This window comes from Ascaphus truei, chromosome 6 (assembly GCF_040206685.1).
Source record: "Ascaphus truei isolate aAscTru1 chromosome 6, aAscTru1.hap1, whole genome shotgun sequence".
NCBI classification, from domain to species: Eukaryota; Metazoa; Chordata; class Amphibia; order Anura; family Ascaphidae; genus Ascaphus; species Ascaphus truei.
The window spans coordinates 54,790,691-54,809,313 of NC_134488.1; the positions used below are offsets into that span (position 1 = coordinate 54,790,691).

At 44.6% G+C, this 18,623-nt stretch overlaps 1 protein-coding gene across 1 annotated transcript in view; it reads left to right on the forward strand.

Annotated features, from left to right (window-relative positions):
* Nucleotides 1-18,623, forward strand: part of CCDC15 (coiled-coil domain containing 15) — a 44,508-nt gene that overhangs the window by 12,967 nt on the left and 12,918 nt on the right. Inside the window, exons 3-5 of the mRNA XM_075606605.1 lie at nucleotides 5,694-5,804; nucleotides 10,085-10,252; nucleotides 13,788-13,907. Coding sequence (XP_075462720.1) covers nucleotides 5,694-5,804; nucleotides 10,085-10,252; nucleotides 13,788-13,907 — 399 coding nt within the window. The remainder of the gene's footprint in view (nucleotides 1-5,693; nucleotides 5,805-10,084; nucleotides 10,253-13,787; nucleotides 13,908-18,623) is intronic.

The following is an 18,623-nucleotide window of genomic DNA, read 5'->3' on the forward strand; positions in this document are numbered from 1 at the left end:
GCTTTTGTACAGTAATGTACACCACTGATGTCCAAATTTATGTAAGTTCTTTTTTTCATGGTAAGTAATGGCATTGGGGACTGGTTTGTAATTTGAGTGTAGAACTGACTGCTTCTGAGTATTGTATTAGTGAAGTATATTTGTAATGCTCAGTTATATACAAACCCCTTTTTACTGGTTATGACTTCCCTTGTCTCTCCAACCTAATTCTTGGAGGAAAGTTGGATATTGTGAAAGACAACTTCTTGATTCCTAGGTCTTGATCTCTGCCCAATGTCTTTTTCTTAATTGCTAATCGTCTCACCCCCTCCCCATTTTTCATTATCAACTGACTTGATGTTGAAAATCTATACATAATATATAATCAAAAATAATGTTAACTTTAAAAACATTAAATTTGAAAAGTGTACAAATGTCACTTTTTTTCAACTGTTATTTATAATTACATTTACCCTGAAATGCAGAATGGTATTAAACTAATACAAATTAAATCAAAAGTTTAAAATGTGTTTTTAGAAACACTTTTGCTTGTTCAGCGTCAATAAAAATCCCCACATTTGTTTAGGTTGTAAATATTTGAAAAATGGGTTTAGAAATCTCATTCGTTAAATGCTCCTTTATACTTTCTCAAACAATAACATCCTTGAAGTGCACATTTTTTTTAATAATTAAATGTATTTTTAAATGTTATATTACCCGTCTGGCATTAATACGGGCTGGGAACTCCAAACTTTTTATAGAACAATCTGTTTTATATCACGGTATCAATATGGTGTACCCGTTGTAATGTTTGTTTGTTTGTTTAGTTTTGGATATACCTTGCGTGCAGTTCAATGTTACATTTTTGTTATATACTGTACTAGCTGAGAGACCCGGCGTTGCCCGGGAGTCACACTGCCCCCCCCCCACACACACACTGTCCCCCCCTCCCCCCCCACACACACTGTCCCCCCCCTCACAGACACACACACTGTCCCCCCCTCCCACACACACACACACACTGTCCCCCCCTCCCACACACACACACACTGTCCCCCCCCCCCACACACACACACACACACTGTCCCCCCCCCCCACACACACACTGTCCCCCCCCCCCACACACACACTGTCCCCCCCTCCCCCCCCACACACACACACTGTCCCCCCCCTCCCCCACACACACTGCCCCCCCCCCCACACACACTGTCCCTCGCCCCCCCACACACACACAAACACACACACACGGTGTCCCACACACACTGTCCCCCCTCTCCACCCCCCACACACTGTCCCCCCCCCCACACACACACACTGTTCCCCCCCTCACACACACACACACTGTCCCCCCTCCCTCACACACTGTCCCCCCCCCCCTCCCCCACACACACACTGTTCCCCCCCTCACACACACACACACTGTCCCCCCCCCTCCCCCACACACACACTGTTCCCCCCCTCACACACACACACACTGTCCCCCCTCCCTCACACACTGTCCCCCCCCCTCCCCCACACACACACTGTCCCCCCCCTCCCCCACACACACACTGTCCCCCCCCTCCCCCACACACACACTGTCCACCCCTCCCCCACACACACACTGTCCACCCCTCCCCCACACACACACTGTCCCCCCCTCCCCCACACACACACTGTCCCCCCCTCCCCCACACACACACTGTCCCCCCCTCCCCCACATACACACACAGCCCCCTCACCTCTGCCAGGACTCAAAGCACCGCTCCTCTCTCCCGCGCTCCTCCGATTGTCGCGCGCCTGGCCCTTCTCTGCTCTCCCTCCTCCCGTGCGGGGAGTGCTGCGCACGCGCCCCCTCTCTGCACCTTTGAGCGCGAGCCGCCGGGAAACGTGCAGCAGGGAAGGTGCAGGGCCTGTCCGTGTGACGGGGGAGAGTGACGGCCACCGGGAGGGGGGAAGGTGCGGGGCCTATCCGGGGGGGGGGGGAGAAGGTGAGCTGTGGTCCGGGTGACGGGGGAGAGTGACGGCCACCAGGAGGGGGGAAGGTGAGCTGCAAGGGGGCCTGAAGCAGTGGTGTGAGTGTGTGAGGCCAATGAGAGGTGTGCGGGGGCGGGCCAAGGGACCAATGAGATTGCCGCTAGGGACAGGGAACACACCAGGGAAACATACATACATACAATGCTTTCAGAAATATATAGTAAGAAAGATTAAGTAGAGAGGATCTCTAGGATCTGTAACATCTTAATAGCAAGATTGGGGTTTGTTCAGCATATCCATCTTGTTACAGTTCAGTCACATCTTCCTTTTCAGCAAGTTCAATATGGTACATTCACAAGAGATGGTGTTTCCCGTCATGAGAAATATGATCATGGTTAGAGATGGATATCTTTACATTTATTACAAGTGATATATTTTTATTATGACAAATTGTAAATTTATTATGTTTCATCATAACTTTTTTCAGAAGGATCTACTGTAGGTTTTTCTAAGGTCAACAATGGCGTTCAATTACGTAATATTTAAACTTAACGTTTTTCACTTGTCTCTCCAATATGAAACTTTGTTCTAGTTACCATGACTGGTATTCAATTTCGTTCATTTTTTTTAATCTTATTATTAGATACTTTAAGTCTTTTCAGGGTCAACATCTGTATGATTAATATACAGGCATCCCCGTTTTACGTACACTCACAAGTACGTACATTTTTTTTTAATTGCACCTTACCCCCTGTGTACGGACACCAGGGGGCAGCGTGCACATGCTGCGGCGGCGAGCCCTCTCTTCCTCTCCCCGGCGCTTCCTTTACCCGGCTCCCCTAGCTCTTCAGTTCCCCAGCTTCCCCCTGGCTCTTCCTTTCCCCGGCTCTTCCGAACACCCCCCCACCTCCCCGGGTCTTCAGATCACCCCCCACCCCCCTTGGCTCTTCCAATCACCGCCCACCCCCCCTGGCTCTTCCGATCACCCCCCCACCCTCCCCTGACTCTTCCGATCACCCCCCCCCCGAGCCTGCTCAGAGCCTCTGCTTACTGCCGTGCTTTTGCCGCCCGTAACCTGCACGCTGCTTCAGGTAGGGGAAGGAGGGACATAGGGGGGGAGGGTTGGTGTGAGGGACATGGGGGGGTTGATATGAGGGACATGGGGGGGTTGATGTGAGGGAAATGGGGGGGTTGATGTGAGGGAAATGGGGGGGTTGATGTGAGGGACATGGGGGGGTTGATGTGAGGGACATGCAGGGGGGGTGATGTGAACGACATGCAGGGGGGGTGATGTGAAGGACATGCAGGGGAGGGGGGTGATGTGAAGGACATGCAGGGGAGGGGGTGATGTGAAGGACATGCAGGGGGGGGTGATGTGAAGCACATGCAGGGGGGGGTGATGTGAAGGACATGCAGGGGAGTTGGGTGATGTGAAGGACATGCAGGGGAGGGGGGTGATGTGAAGGACATGCAGGGGGGTGGAGTGATGTGAAGGACATGCAGGGGGGTGGAGTGATGTGAAGGACATGCAGGGGAGGGGGGTGATGTGAAGGACATGCAGGGGGGGGTGATGGGAAGGACATGCAGGGGGGGGGTGATGGGAAGGACATGCAGGGGGGGGTGATGTGAAGGACATGCAGGGTGGTGATGATGTGAGGGACATGCAGGGAGGGGGGTGATGGGAAGGACATGCAGGGGGGGGGGGTGATGGGAAGGACATGCAGGGGGGGGTGATGTGAAGGACATGCAGGGTGGTGATGATGTGAGGGACATGCAGGGAGGGGGGTGATGTGAGGGACAAGCAGGGGGGTGATGTGAGAGACATGCAGGGGGGGTGATGATGTGAGGGACATGCAGGGGGGGTGATGATGTGAGGGTCATGCGGGGGGGATGATGTTAGGGACATGCGGGGGGGGGTGATGTGAAGGACATGCAAGGGGGGGTGATGTGAAGGGCATGCACGGGGGGGGTGATGTGAAGGACATGCAGGGGGGTGGGGTGATGTGAAGGACATGCAGGGGGGTGATGTGAGGGACATGCAGGGAGGGGGGTGATGTGAGGGACATGCAGGGGGTGATGATGTGAGGGTCATGCAGGGGGGGGTGATATGAGGGACATGCAGGGGGGGATGATGTGAGGGACATGCAGGGGGGTGATATATGGGAGACGCAGGGTGGTTATATGAGGGGTGTTGGAGGAGATGTGGTGATTTTACCCGTGCGGCACGATTTTGTATGGGGGGGGGGCTCTTTTAAAATGTATTAAGGCGGTGAGGGTCTTTTAAAAATGTATTGAGGCGGTGGGGGTCTTTTTAAAATGTATTGGCGGGAGCGGGTATTTTTATTATGTATTGCGGGGTGGGGTTACATGTATTTAGAGGGGTGGGGGGTTTTGGTATGTATTTTGTGGGGGGGATTGAGTGAGTGGGGTAATTGACATAATTTTTACATCATTTTCCGTTCATCTACTTTGCATCTGCCAGCACTAGTAAGAAAAAAATCAGCTGACATTAAAGATTTTCTTTTTATAAAGCCTACTGTATTTATTTTGGTTACAAATGCATTATTTACATCAGTTATGCATGTATATGATGTTTGCAGTACAGTACATGCATCGTAAAGTGGAAAAAAAGTAATGCTTCACTTTAAGTACATTTTCACTTTCCATACATGCTCCGGTCCCATTGCGTATGTTAAAGCGGGGTATGCCTGTAGAGTTTTCTTTCATTAGTTTATTTTCATTCTATTCATGTTTTTTTCCTGTGGTGGTCAAATATCACTTTGCATTATGTTAGCAGTGAGATATTTTGTGATTGCAGCATTACAGAATATTTTTCAATGATCATCCAAATTACAAGTACATTTTTTTTCTTTCATTTATTCAGTGATCAGTTGTACCTACATGCATGTGTACTTTTGAAGTGAAACGTCTTTGCTGGCACCTAAAGAGTTTTGCTAGGAAAGTGTGTGTGTGTGTGTGTGTGTGTGTGTGTGTGTGTGTGTGTGTGTATTCAGTGTCCACGCTCATACCGCGTTATAGCGGATCGCGCTATAACAGGGTTGAGCTGTATTTCTGTCATTCAATTGCAGGTCAACCCACCTATTTAGCAATACTCAAATTAATTGAATAAATACTAGTACATTTACAATTAGTGTTATAGTGCCAGTGCTTGTAAATGTAATTATGCATTCTTATTTGTCTAGTATTTCCATGCAAAATCGGTAATCAACAATACAAACACATCATTTGTATTCCAGTGGGAGAACATTTTAGTGCGTCTATGGCATCCTTATGTGGACATCGAGACTTGCCTTTAATAGCTACAATTACAATATGGGGTACAGTTGTAGTTTTATGTTTTAATAGTGAACTCCAACACTTCAAACCTATTTTCTTATATGCATAATTTCTTCCTGACTTTACAGCCCAACATTTTATTCTTTCATTGTCAGATGACACTATACTACATAGGTTACATTGGAAAACCATTTCACATTGATTCACATGGTTGCTGTCTTGTGTTTATTATGTGTTAATAATTCCTTTAATTAAATAAAAATGATAGGGACATTATTTGTTTGAAACAGTTTTGTATACACCAGGGGCCAAAAACCGTACCTATCCCTTTTCTGCATCAACATGATACAGTATGTGACATTGCAGGCACTGGAAACTAAATGCCATTAAATAACATCTGTCAAGTTGAACTAATTTGTTGAGTTGCACAGCAGTAAACTGTTTTCTTTTTCTCCTTACAGCTTCGTAAAACCATGACGCAAGTGCGTCATAGACTGGCAGGACTGAAGACTGTGGAAAAAGAAGAATTAACACTTCCAGGTGGTATATGGAAGGTCTCCCCAACCAGAGATGTGAGTAAGGGTTTAAATAAGGTGCCTTTTTATGTATCTTTAGGATGTACACAGTAAGACTATTGATTTATTATAAACATTTATTTAGCAGCATTCAACTTTAACATTAGTCAGTTAAATCCAAAATGTACAGTCAAAATAGTTCAATATATTTCATATAGCGCTCAGTTCAGAAGGCACAGTGAAGAGGTCTGCTTCTTCAAAGCAATTATATTCTCAAACATTGTTGTGACGGTGGGGGGTAGCCAGTCTTCATAATAAATGTGAAGCCCGACTAGCTACCCCTAAAACCATGGCTCCCTTGCTGCTTATCAGCATGCGGCTGATATGTTTGTTTTGATATGTTTGTTTTGACCCTCAATGTGTTTTAGGTACAAAACTGGGATTTCGGGAGCGGGACTTGAATAGTTGATACTGGGGGCAAAAAGGGTTAACATGTATATAAAATGTTCTGGGACAAAGGTACCGGTTGTCCCATATTTTTACCAGAGAATCACGCTTGATTTGCGGACACGCGTATGCATTTTAATCCCGTTATGTTTTCCTGTTAATATTGCCCAGCCAGCAAGTTATTGAAACTTGGTATTAAAACTTGGCAGCCAAAAGCAAAGTTTTATCATCCAAATCCCTGAGCCGAGGTTAGACAAAGAAATGTGTTTTAAAATGTGTGTTCATCTCTATGGGGGCAGTCCCTGTAACTTGACTAGCCGAGATGCCTACATAGAGCAAGTGGATCAAAGGGCAAGATGGGAGTAGCGAGCTGTCTGGTTAAGCAGGGAAGGGCAGAGAACCAGGTCCAGAGACAAAGGCTCCCAACGAGGGAGACTATTTGTTTGCCCAGACACTGTGGAGCCTACCCAGCGGAAGGTATTGGACTTGCAAAGGGAAGCGTTGCTCGTATGCTCGGTTCCCATTGGCCTGTTCGAATTTTCCACTCACCTGAGCCCCTCGATACGCCCCCTCCTCTGACGAGTGCAACAAGCCAAACCTCTCCCTTGAGTGGTGGTTGAGCTACCATCCGTGCACTGGTTGGTCAGCAGTCCCTGTTCCATGTTAGACATATGACACAGAGTTCTGTGAGGGGACTGCCCGATCAGAGAACGAGACCTTCTTGACTATTCCTAGGCTTGGTCCGTTGAAGCAAAGGTGGGCATTTCAAATGTGCTTTGCTCGCAATAGCAAAGCACTAGGCATTGAGGTGCCGGAGAAGCCTAGCCAAGCTGAGGTCAAGTTCTAGAAACGCGGCCAAGTTCTAATATCGAACGAAGTCCCGACCAGCGGTGTAAGCTAGGTATCTATCCCGTAGATAGTACCATGGTGTTCCTTGATATGGAGCGGACAGGGTAAGCCTTCCTGAAGCAGGCGTCCTGCACCCAGAGCCCCAGTTGTGGTGTTGTTCCCTTGTTTTGTGTTACATTGTATGCCTGCTAATTTTACCAGAATAAACCTCATTTTATTCCACTACCTTGTCCTGCCTAGTGAAATTGATCCCGGGTGGTAAAGGTGTTAAAAGTACTGGTCTCCCATGACAATTGTATTTTTAGGTGCAGTCCTAGATACTTATCTTCTTTTTTTTCAACTTTTTTTTTGTGAATGAAGCCATTTAACAGAGTTCCTTATACTTTGCAGCAGTAATACACGTGACATAATCATATAACACACAGGGGCGAAATCAGAAATTCTGATTGGGGAGGGCTGGTAAAACTGCACTCCCCATCGACGTCCCGATGTAGATGGGACGCTGCACCTCGTGATGACGTCATGGCAATGCGTCGCCTTGTGAGGTCGCGTCACCATGACAACGAAGCATCACATGATGATACACTGTCAATGAGGAGGATTGCTCTCCTACAGAGGCCTCCTTCTCTCCCCCAGCTATCGGTTTCATTGCTTGGGGGGTGAAAATGCACCCTTGCCCCTCCTGGTTGCGCTTCTGATAACAGATAATGGGAATAAGCGCTTCAAACATAAAAGTAAGGAAAGGAGTCTCTGTCACAAAGAGCTTACAATCTAAGTGTTAAGTAGGGAAAACTTAGAGACAGTAGGAAGGTGTTATGGTATATGCGCCTGAAAGGATTAAATCCATATGAGATGGTATAGAATTAGCCAATGGAGCTAATACTATATACAGTATATGATATTTTCTTTTTATCTTTATGATGTTGCAGTCCGGAGATATCGGCATCTAAAATTATAAACTTTTGACTAAAATTAAGATGACTACCATTTTACCCATCGACGTCAATGAGATAAAGATTGAGTGATAAGTACTATTAAAGCATTTTCTTGTTGAAAAGAAAAAAATAATATAAGGTAGAATTTTTAATGTTGTGATTTGTTTGTTTTTTGGCAGTTTAAGGCAGTCCCGCTCACAAATATTAAGATAATAATAGACATGGCTTGCTAAACACGAGGGGGTTGGTTATTGCGCTAATGAAATTCAATATTGTGTTTGTTGATACTTGATGTAATGTTAATAAACTAACTTTTAAAGCTCCAGACCAAACAATATCCTACATGTTTGTTTTTTTTGTTTTTTTAATAAATCAATTCTGTAGTATGAGAAAGTACTTGTAGTATTTTTTTTAAACAGCTCTGAAAGACATTTTTTTATGTATTCTAATGAACAAACACTTAAATACTATAGTGCTTATTATGTGGCTGCCTAATCAGTGATTTTGACCACACTGGTCAAAATAGATAATATGAAAAAAAAACAATGCTGAATGGCGCCTTGTGAATACATTAGTGTTGAAACAATTATTAAACACAGCTATATGGTGTGCATATACCATGTAAACTATAACAAAAAGGATATCACTGTGGATGTGACGTTTAAATTACTGTCCAGCTTAATCCACAACTGCTTGAGGTGGTGGTACTCAGCATATGTAGAGGAAAAAAGGACATAGTATGATAACATTTGATAAGAGCAGACTATACTAAATAATATGGAAACATTGAAATGTAGCAAGCCTTTTTTGTTTCTATAGCAACCATTTACAAAGCCACATCCTCTTCTGAAACAGCCTATGGCACACCCCTTTTTGACCTCTGTCCTGTCTTTAGCAGTGCACCAATTGTATCTAGTGACTGCCTGGTCATATGATTTAGTGAACCCCCAAGCCGAATCTTCTCCGATCGATCACAGGAGAACAGATCCACCACCAACTTAGCTAATTGCCCATCATTGTGTGGATTTTATCTATGCACATATTAAAGGGAAAAAATAAAAAAAAATAAACGGCAGCTTGGACTGCTGCTTTGTGATACAGGAAGGTTTTAAAGCGCAAACTCAAATAAGTGACAAGGTGATTAGTGAAATAAAGGTTTAAATGAATATCACCATGAGGAGATGCTGCTGGTGAGAGGGATTACACGATACCTCAGGATAGCATGGAAAAGACACAATAAGCGCAAGAATTCCTCTAAGGTGTAAAGGTGGTATGAACGGATCGATGATGCTGGAGTATGCTCAAGAATAAAATCAAACAGATTGACCACTCTGGGTCCTGTGGGGTGCCGATATACTGTGTGATCGGGTGGCGTGTCTTCCCTGGCTCTCCTTCCGCATTCGGGGATGGCGTCTGACGTCACAGGAATCTCTCCGCCTATCACTGTCTACGGCTGCGAGTATGGTAAGCTCAGCAATGGCGGCAGTAGCGGGGAATAGATGAGCAGGCTCAGCGGGGGAGACAAACACAAACGGGGTCGGCACCAACTTCACTGGATCTCCAGGCAGGCAACCTCCACGGGATGAAGCAGAAACCCACGGGATGAAGCAGAGACCCTGCTTCACACGCCACCCGATCACACAGTATATCGGCACCCCACACTACAGGACTCAGAGTGGTCAATCTGCTTTATTTTATTCTTGAGCATACTCCAGCATCATCCATCCGTTCATACCACCTTTACACCTTAGAGGAGTTCTTGTGCTTATTGTGTCCTTTCCATGGACTGCTGCTTTAAAGCATTTATTAAGTAACTAAAATTTAGATTTTTTTTCGCATCTTTAAGGGATAACCAATTTAAAGGGTTATTTTATATCTGGTTAAGCGGGCAATATTTCCTATTTACTTCAATGGGCAATTTTGGCCTAAAACATCCTGATCCGTTATAAAGGGGTAAAACTTAAACCCAGCTCCTTGTATTAGATTCTAAAAAGACGTGCCGACTTCAACTGCATAGTCAGAATGCACTGTATTCTAGAATAGACTGATCAATTTGGTTGGCAATGTAATTAAATTGCTGACATAATATTTGCTATGTTTCCTCAGAATCCAGTATCTCGGAGAACACCTCCCGTGCATAGGAGTGCAGATGATAGCAAGGAGTTATTCCTCGCTGGACATCATGACCTACCAGTCGAGCTACTATTGGAAAAGTCAGATGGCGATCTTCTTGGGAAGGCAGCTGCTCTATGTTCTGTTAATCAGTACAAATCAGTGAGCTTTACACATTTTAGTTTCATTTAATTATGTTCTAGTTATTTTGTAGTTCAGTAGCATTGTTTTAATATAAGCTGGCTTGCATTTCATTATTTCAATCACTTCACATTCATTATAAAATATTAGTGCTATTATTTGATATGATATTTAATGGTGCCATCCCTGACAGCTTACAAAAACAATGTTTTGTCAATAAACCTACCATGTAATTAGTTGAATCTTAAAACATGTCATCATGCTTAAGGCAAAGATGTAAACAGAGAAAAGGTATGGCGCTCATCACTAAAGCAGTGAATAATTTAAATCTTTTAAAGTGATTTCAAGTGCATTAATTATAAAACACAAACATATCATGTGTTTAAAATATAACAAACGTGATAATTGTGACAAATCACTAGAAAATATGTGACTATATGAACCCCAGTGTCAGTAATAGGTAGGTTCAGAGAAAATTATGGTAAATATACTCGACTCAGAACCCTGGAACAGGATACATTTCAAATATCGTCCACAATCTCCCCCCCCCCCCCTCTGATTTTTTTTTTAGATGCTTAATGCAAAGATGTGTCTGCTTTTTAATTGGGACTACTGTCATCCATTCTTTTTATTTTTCTTCTACATATAGAACCAAGATTTGACCTTTTTGAGCCCTCACAATCACAGCATTTGAACTGCAGTACATTCTCTTATTGCATGCCAACCACATACAAACGTACATGCTCTCTCCTAGCATAGAGCCTTTTTTCTCTAATGGCAACATTTTGCGAATCTCGCTAATTTAGCAAAATGCGGCCTTGAAAGTGTAAAACGTGAACAAGCTAGGAGTGTATGCATGTTTGCGGCTATTAAAAAAAAAAAAAAAAAACACATGCCATCACTGGCTAGGTTATTCGCTACAGATGCCTTCTATTATATGTTACTAGCTGAGAGACCCGGCGTTGCCCTGGATGTAATATTCCTGATCCTCTCTCTCTCTCCTCTCTCCTCCCCCCTCCCTCTCTTCCCCCCTCTCCCCCCTCTCTCTCCCCCTCTCTCTTCCCCTGTCTCCCCCTCCCTCTCTCTCTCTCTCTCTCTCTCTCTCTCTCTCTCTTCCCCACCCTCTCTCTCTATTCCCCCCTCTCTCTCTCTCTTCCCCTGTCTACCCCCTCTCTGTTTGTCCCCCGTTCCCATCAATCCAGCTCTCCCCCCCCCCTTTACAGGTTCCGGTCCCTCCCCCCCCCATTTACAGGTACGGTCCCCCGCCCCCCTTTCCAGCTCCGTTCCCCCCTCCTTTACAGCTTCATGCAGTGTGTCTGTGTGTGTGCGTCAGTCTGTGTGTGTGTGCACGCGCGTCAGTCGTGTGTGTGTGTGTGTGTGTGTGTGTGTGTGTGTGTGTGTGTGTTTCAGACAAGCAGTTCGTGTGTCAGTCAGTATGTTGTTGTGTGCCCCCCTCTGCTGTTTCCTCTGCCCTGCCGCGAAGGGGGGGTGGGGGGTGGTTGTTGATAGCTGCTCACGCTCCCAGCTTCCCGGCCTGGCCGCTGGTCCGGGGGGGAGGGGGTTGATACCTGCTGGCGCTGCCGCGGGTTGGGGGGTGGTGATAGCTGCTGGCGCTACCCGACTTCCTGGCCTCGGGGAGGGGGGGTGGTGGTGATACCTGCTGGCGCACCCCGGCACTCCCGGCTGCGGGGGGGGGGGGGGGAAAGATGAGGTACCTGGCTGCTGTCGCTCCCGGCGGTAATATGTGAGGCGGCGGCGTTGGTTACTCGGCGGGAGGCGGCGGGAGTTTTGCGGGCAGGAGGCGGCGGCGTGTCGGGAGGTGAGGTGGAGGAGGGGGGGCGTTTGAGGTGAGGCTGTGGCGCCGCGGAGCGGGCGCCGCTGGCCGTGGGTAGCAGTGCAGAGGCTGAGGTTTGCTGTGGGTGTGGAGGGGGGGAATGTGGGGAGAGGTGAGGCGGCGGCGGCACCGAGGAGCGGGCAGCGTTGGTAGCTGTGTCGGCGGCGGGTGAGTGTGACCAATGAGGCGTGCGGGGCGGGGCGGGGCTGGTCCACAGACCAATCTTATTGGCCAGAGGGTGAGTGACAGACCAACTGACCAATCAGATTGGCCTTTGGGACAGTACATACAACGTTTAAAAAAAAAAAAAAATATATATATATATATATATATATATATATATATATAGATTTGATAAGTGCTGTTAATAGAGAAAACTGAAATCACTATACTATGTGGCAGGGGTGGTTCATGTTCTGCAGAAAGCTTCCTACACAGGTGTAGTTGACATACTTGATCTAAAAAATAAATCCCCTTACAAACTGTCTTTACTTTCTCTTTTTTCATTATGCTCACATTACTGTTTTTCCATTTTGCACTTGACTTCGGTTAAATTTGAATAGAAATGTCATGGTGCCATGATACAATATCTAGTTGTTTACTTAGATTTTTACTTTCATCACACATTTTTTAAATTATTGGTATAGTATCAAGGCCTAAATACAGCCTTTGTCCTTTTTTAAAGGTGTGTATATATACACTATATTCTACAAACAATATACCAAATGAGATCAAAAATGAAATGATTGACAGTATCTTTATTTTCTCTTCTGATGATTTGTGATTTAGATTTGTCACATTGAGATGCATAGGTGCTTTGTGTTAATTACTATTCACTCTGGCTCCTTTTGGAACAGCACAACCCTGTTGTATTGATATTCAATGCATTTAAACTAATTTGTTTATAGAAATGTCATCTCAAGGTCAAATATGGCAACCTCATGACTCCTGAGAAAGAATTAAAGATATGTTTGTCAATGTAATTTAAATTAGCTTTGAAATATCTCAATTTATGTAAAAGTACATGATTAACATATCAATGTTATATTCTAACAGAGGTGTAGCCTGTCTTCTTTTTTTTTTTTAAGTGTTTTATTTGTATTTTTATTATTATTCTTTAAAGCTGCAGTTCAGTCAATATCCTGCATGTGTGTTTTTTTTTAATAAATCAGTTCTGTAGTAAGAAAAAATACTTTTAGCATTTTCTGTTTTTAAAAAAACAACTTTGAAAGACCAATTTTCTTGTATTCTATTTTAACAACCATTTACTAAGGCACTGCCCCTTCATGTCTTGTCACAAGTCCTGGCACACCCCTTTGTCAGCCCTGCCCTCCCTCTAGCACATGTCAGTGCAGGAGTGCTCATGAATATTCATGAGCTTCCACTGAGTGACAGAAGCAGAGGAAAAACATATCCCATATCTAAAGATTTCACCAATCAATACATGGAGAACAAATTGACCGGCAGCTATACAGTTCTTTAGGTAATTAGAGATTGCCCACGTGAAACTATTGAATTAAAAAATAAGTAAGTAAAAAAAAAAAAAAAAAAGACTGAACTGCAGCTTTAAATAGTATATCTTATTTCTAGCAAATCCAGAGGAGTACAGCATCTGTACAGTCGTAAACATGTAGTTTTGCTCATATTCCCGTTTTATGTGTAATTCTAGTAATTTTGACATGTTACAGAGCTTTACATTTTAACGATGATTGTGTTTTCCAGGCATTTAATAGAGTTGTGAAGGAGTTGTATTCCACTGGTCCTGTGCCAGCATTTAATACTGATTACAGGGCAGCACTTGTAATTCGACCGGGTGTCGATGAGGAGGAAAACAAAAAACAAGTGGGTAAAAACACTTGACACATGGTAGTGATTGACTTTTCCATGCCATCTTATTTGTATTTTTTGATTATGGTAAATGGAGAAAAACAAACTCACCATGATATCGCTAGTTTTCACTGCATTTCTAAAGTGAAAATGAAGGTCTCAGAGCAGACTGTTTCAAATTTGACTTTTATGAGGAGCATGCCTTACACTAACCATTAATTTGCCTAATTCTGCAAGGTATTGATTTTGTGTTTTGTTGTGTTGTCCTTAGAAACAGTACAAATGCACACAAATTACATATTGTCTGATGGAAAAGGTTATATGATCAAACGTTATAGATGGAAATGTATCAACATTTTTATGTTTGTGTTACGAAGAAAATATTTTACTGAAGATTTTAGGTGCAAAGAGATGAGAACATTCAGTATATACCCACATTTTGTGTGAAAAACAGAGATTGAAAATAAGAACAGGGATTCTTAATTTAAATTTTTTCTTTTTTTTAATTTTCATTCTACCCATAAATATTGTTTGACACATTGCACACTAAAGGATTATCGTTGGTATGGCTACTACATTATGATTAGTAATCCGTTACCATTTATTTAGATTGTATGTGGACATTTCTGTTATAAGCGAGTGTAGTGACATTTGATCGGTGTGATCAATTACAGTTTCGTCTGACATATCAGCTAGAGATTTACTTGTACAACATTTGTGCTGCTCTATGTACATACAATTTATCATACTACTTAGTATGTTATTCTGAAAGTATCTATAGTACTGTTTAAAAGGGAAACAAAAGGAAAATAATTTTTGAAATATTTCAAACCTAAACTTGTGTTTAGGTATCTGATCTTAAGCAAAATATGAAAATTTGCCATGCAAGTATCACTACGCTTATGAAACAAATCTTGCTACTGTATGGTCATAAGGATAAAGGGGATAAAATGCTATATATTAGTATATAATTATTGGGGAGTGTTTATCATAAGAAATATTGTTGATCTCATTTTTATAAAGCCTGTGATCCCCCGAAGGGGTCAAAAAGATTCCATAATGGTTGCACTCGTCCACAATAGGTAAAGAATAAATGCCAGACCAATTGGTCTCAGTATATAGTAAATCCTACGCTGAAGCGGAGAGCCCCGGTCTACCCGTTGCCGAACTCCTGCCTGAACCACGACAATGCTGTCTTCTTCGATCCTGACCATGGCTTCTCCTCAGACTACGCTGCCTTCTCCAGCCCGGACCCCGGCTTGTTTGACTATGAACTTCGCACTCTGGCTCGGAGGTCTAAGGTCGGTGATTATGCAACCCCACCTCAGTCTCGTGGTCCGGTCCTGGTTTGTGGTGAGCACGTCCGTGACATAAACGCACTATTGAGAGGGTATTTTCTTTAAAAAATCAAAATATAGGATATTATTTTAATTTTAGCCATATTGATAAATATGCTTGTGACGGTGAGGGGGTAACCAGGTCATCAATAAAAGTATTATGCCCGGCTGGTTACCTCTGAGCCATATTGTGGGGGTTTAGAGTGTCAGCTCTTGGACCCATTTGTCGTGCATGAAATGTATGTGATTGTGTGACAAAGAATTTGTGTGTTTTACCTTTACTGGCGTGCCAGCAAGCAAAGATTGCTAGGCTTTGAGTTTCAGGGGGGATTTTGCGGAGAACGTCTTATCAGATTATGCCTAGATACTCGAGGTCCAGAGTTGCTGGGAGCCCCAATAATGTACCCGTGAGTCAGGTTCAGGCAGCCCAGATAGGCACAAGGCTCCGGTCAAAATCCTGCTCTGGAAACGCTTTTGCGATTCACCGCTAGGACTCCCTGCTTCAGCACAGACCAGAAAGGTAAGCGGGGCATAGGGGTGTAAGGTATCCCCAGAATGCTACTGGGGTCCACCCAGTAACAGAGGGATCCCCAGTTCAATGCCCGGTTACGCAGAACCAGTATAGAGGTTCTGGGGGTACTCCAACTATATATAAGGTTGCGAGGGTTTTTATGAAACCAAAGTCCGGTTTTCAAAGCGATTGAGATACAGCCCTGAGAATAAACCTAAGTGTTTTTTCATTCTACTCCTAGGACTTACAAAAATATAGCCCGGAAAATGAAGTGTTTTTTCATTCTACCTTGGGATTTAGACAAAATATGGGAAAGTATATTTTGTTTCATAGTGTTTTAATAGTACAGATGCTTGTGTACGGTATTATGAGCTGGGGACTTCCAGGTCTATGGTCCCGAGAGACCATGTGGCTACCAAACTTGGTGCCACCAAGTCTGCTTGGGTCCCGGACATGAAAGCCTCGGAAAACCACGGTGTGAAAGCCATTTGGGCAGCGAAGTTAGCCTCAAGTACTCACGTCTTGGGATGAATGGAAGTCATCGGACTACCATTTGCCCAGCCCAGACTTTGAGGATCCTAACTCCGCGGGTGTCTTCTGACTGACAGGTGGCAGAGATGCCAAATTGGCGCATGCCCTTATCAGAATCCAAATCCGTGCTTGCCCGGCTTAAATAGACTGTCAGCGCTCTGGTTGGTTGGTAGGGATTTCTCCCACGCTATGATTAGCTGGAGTATTTCATGGATGAAGCTGGAATACTATAAGAAAGCCAGCAGCCAATCCGGCGCGAGATTCTCACAGATTCTAAGCTCCAAGACAGCAGCGGCAAATTTGAAAATACTAAAAAATGCTCAGAGAGAAATAGCAGCGAGCCGGCTTAAGAAATGTCAAGGCCAATTTTCGGGGCGAAGTTCTGAGAATAGAATGTAGTGGTCGTGGCTGGGATTGCAAGCCGAAAAGAGTACCATGACGTTTGGTACTAACTCCCGGTAAAGGGATTTTGGCAGCTCCGGAGCAGATACAGCGGTGGCGTCAGGAACTTCATGCCGATTTCAGTTCCAGGACATTTCGGGACAAGTCCCGGTCAACCTAAAGACTTTGTTTTACCTCTTATTTCACCTAGGAAAGTCTAGTTTTTTAGCACAGACCCCCAGTAAGTGTGTTTTCTTCTGTATTTTGTAATCCACTGTGTGTACGTCTGTTTCTAGGGAATAAATGACAATTTGTTTTACTATCTTGTTTTTCTCAGTGAATGATCCCGGTAAAACCGTGTAAATACCTGGTCTCCTGTGACAATGCTGGATATTTATTTATAAAAATGTTTTACCAGAAAGTAATACATTGAGTTGCCTCTCATTTTCAAGTATGTCCTGGGCACAGAGTTATCAGAAATACATAGTTACAATGATTGAAAAGGTGTGACGATGCTCATTTCAAATCAGGAGGCGGACCCACAGGGCTGAGGTAGGGATACAAATAAACCGACCACAACCCAGGGACAGAGTCCTGTAAGAGTATCCGTAGTTGGTATGGAAGCAGGGGTCAGGGCTGGAGGCAAAAGTGCAAAGTCGAGGAGGCAAGCGGAGGTCAGGGCAGGCGTCAAGGTCCGGGGTCAGCAACAGAAATGCAAATCAGGCAAGAGGGTAAGGCGTAACTGCAAAGACCGACAGGAGCTGCAAACACACAGAACGTTGCTCGGCTACTCCCTATGGTAACTGTAGCCTTATAAGGCTAAGTCCATAGTGACTTTAGCCGTACGGAGGCGCGCTGATGCTGAGAGAAAGCGTTTCCCTGGCCTTGGTTCGCGCCCCGTTGGGGGGGGGGGGGGCAGTGACGTCACGGAGCTGGTTCGCCCTCATTGGGCGAACCGCTCACGTGACCGGCCCTGCGCTCCCGTGAGTACCGAAACTAAAATTGACTTGTCGGCTACGCTTCCGCATGCATGCGTGCGACCGTGTGCGAGCCCCTGCTAAAGCCGCTCTCATTACGGCTGCAGGGGCTCACGGCCGACCGTGAGCGCGGGTCAACGCCTAAGCGCTGACCATGCCCGTGGCCTAAAGCAGGCTGCCAGTACCCAAAATGGCCACAGAGAGCAGAAAGGGCAGGAGAGACAGAAAACTTGGACCGAAGTGAATCCTTACAAAAGGGTTATAAAGTACATTATATACAAGACATTGCATGCACAGTTAAAGATACTATGTTATAGGCGTATATAACAGTTACAGACCAGATTAAAATATGAGATCGCTTCAGTTTTGAAAGAACTGAGACTGGTGGCGGCAGTGAGAGTCTCCGACAGACTGTTCCAGTTGTGGGGTGCATGGTAAGAGAAGAAGCGTTCAGATACTTTGTTGAACTTTGGGACCATGAACTGTCTTTTGGAGTCAGATCTCAGATAAGTGCTGCATGTGGTAGAGGTGAGGAGCTTGTTCAGATAGACGGGTAGCTTGCCCAGAAAGTATTTGAAGGCAAGGCAGGAGAGATGAACTTTGCACCTAGACTCTAGTGATGACCAATCTAGTTCTTTGAGCATTTCGCAGTGATGTGTGGTGTAATTGCATTGGAGGGCAAAGTGGATCTGGACACTACAGTATGCAGCCAGGGAACTGGCTAAATGTCCCATGTCACTTGTGCTAATAGGAAGCCGTGACATCATCTATTGCAGCTTCCTATTGGCTGGTGTGACAGGAACATTTAAACTGCACAGGGATACCGGAACACCCTTCGGGGGTAAGTATCTCTGGAATCAGGGGGTCAATGGAGCTGAAATTAACCCAGTTCAACTACGGAGACCCCCTGCTTCAATCCTGTTCTAAAAAACAAAATTCAAAATGCAATTCAGCCTGTAATGCTGCTTTATATTTTCAAATACGCTGTAATTTT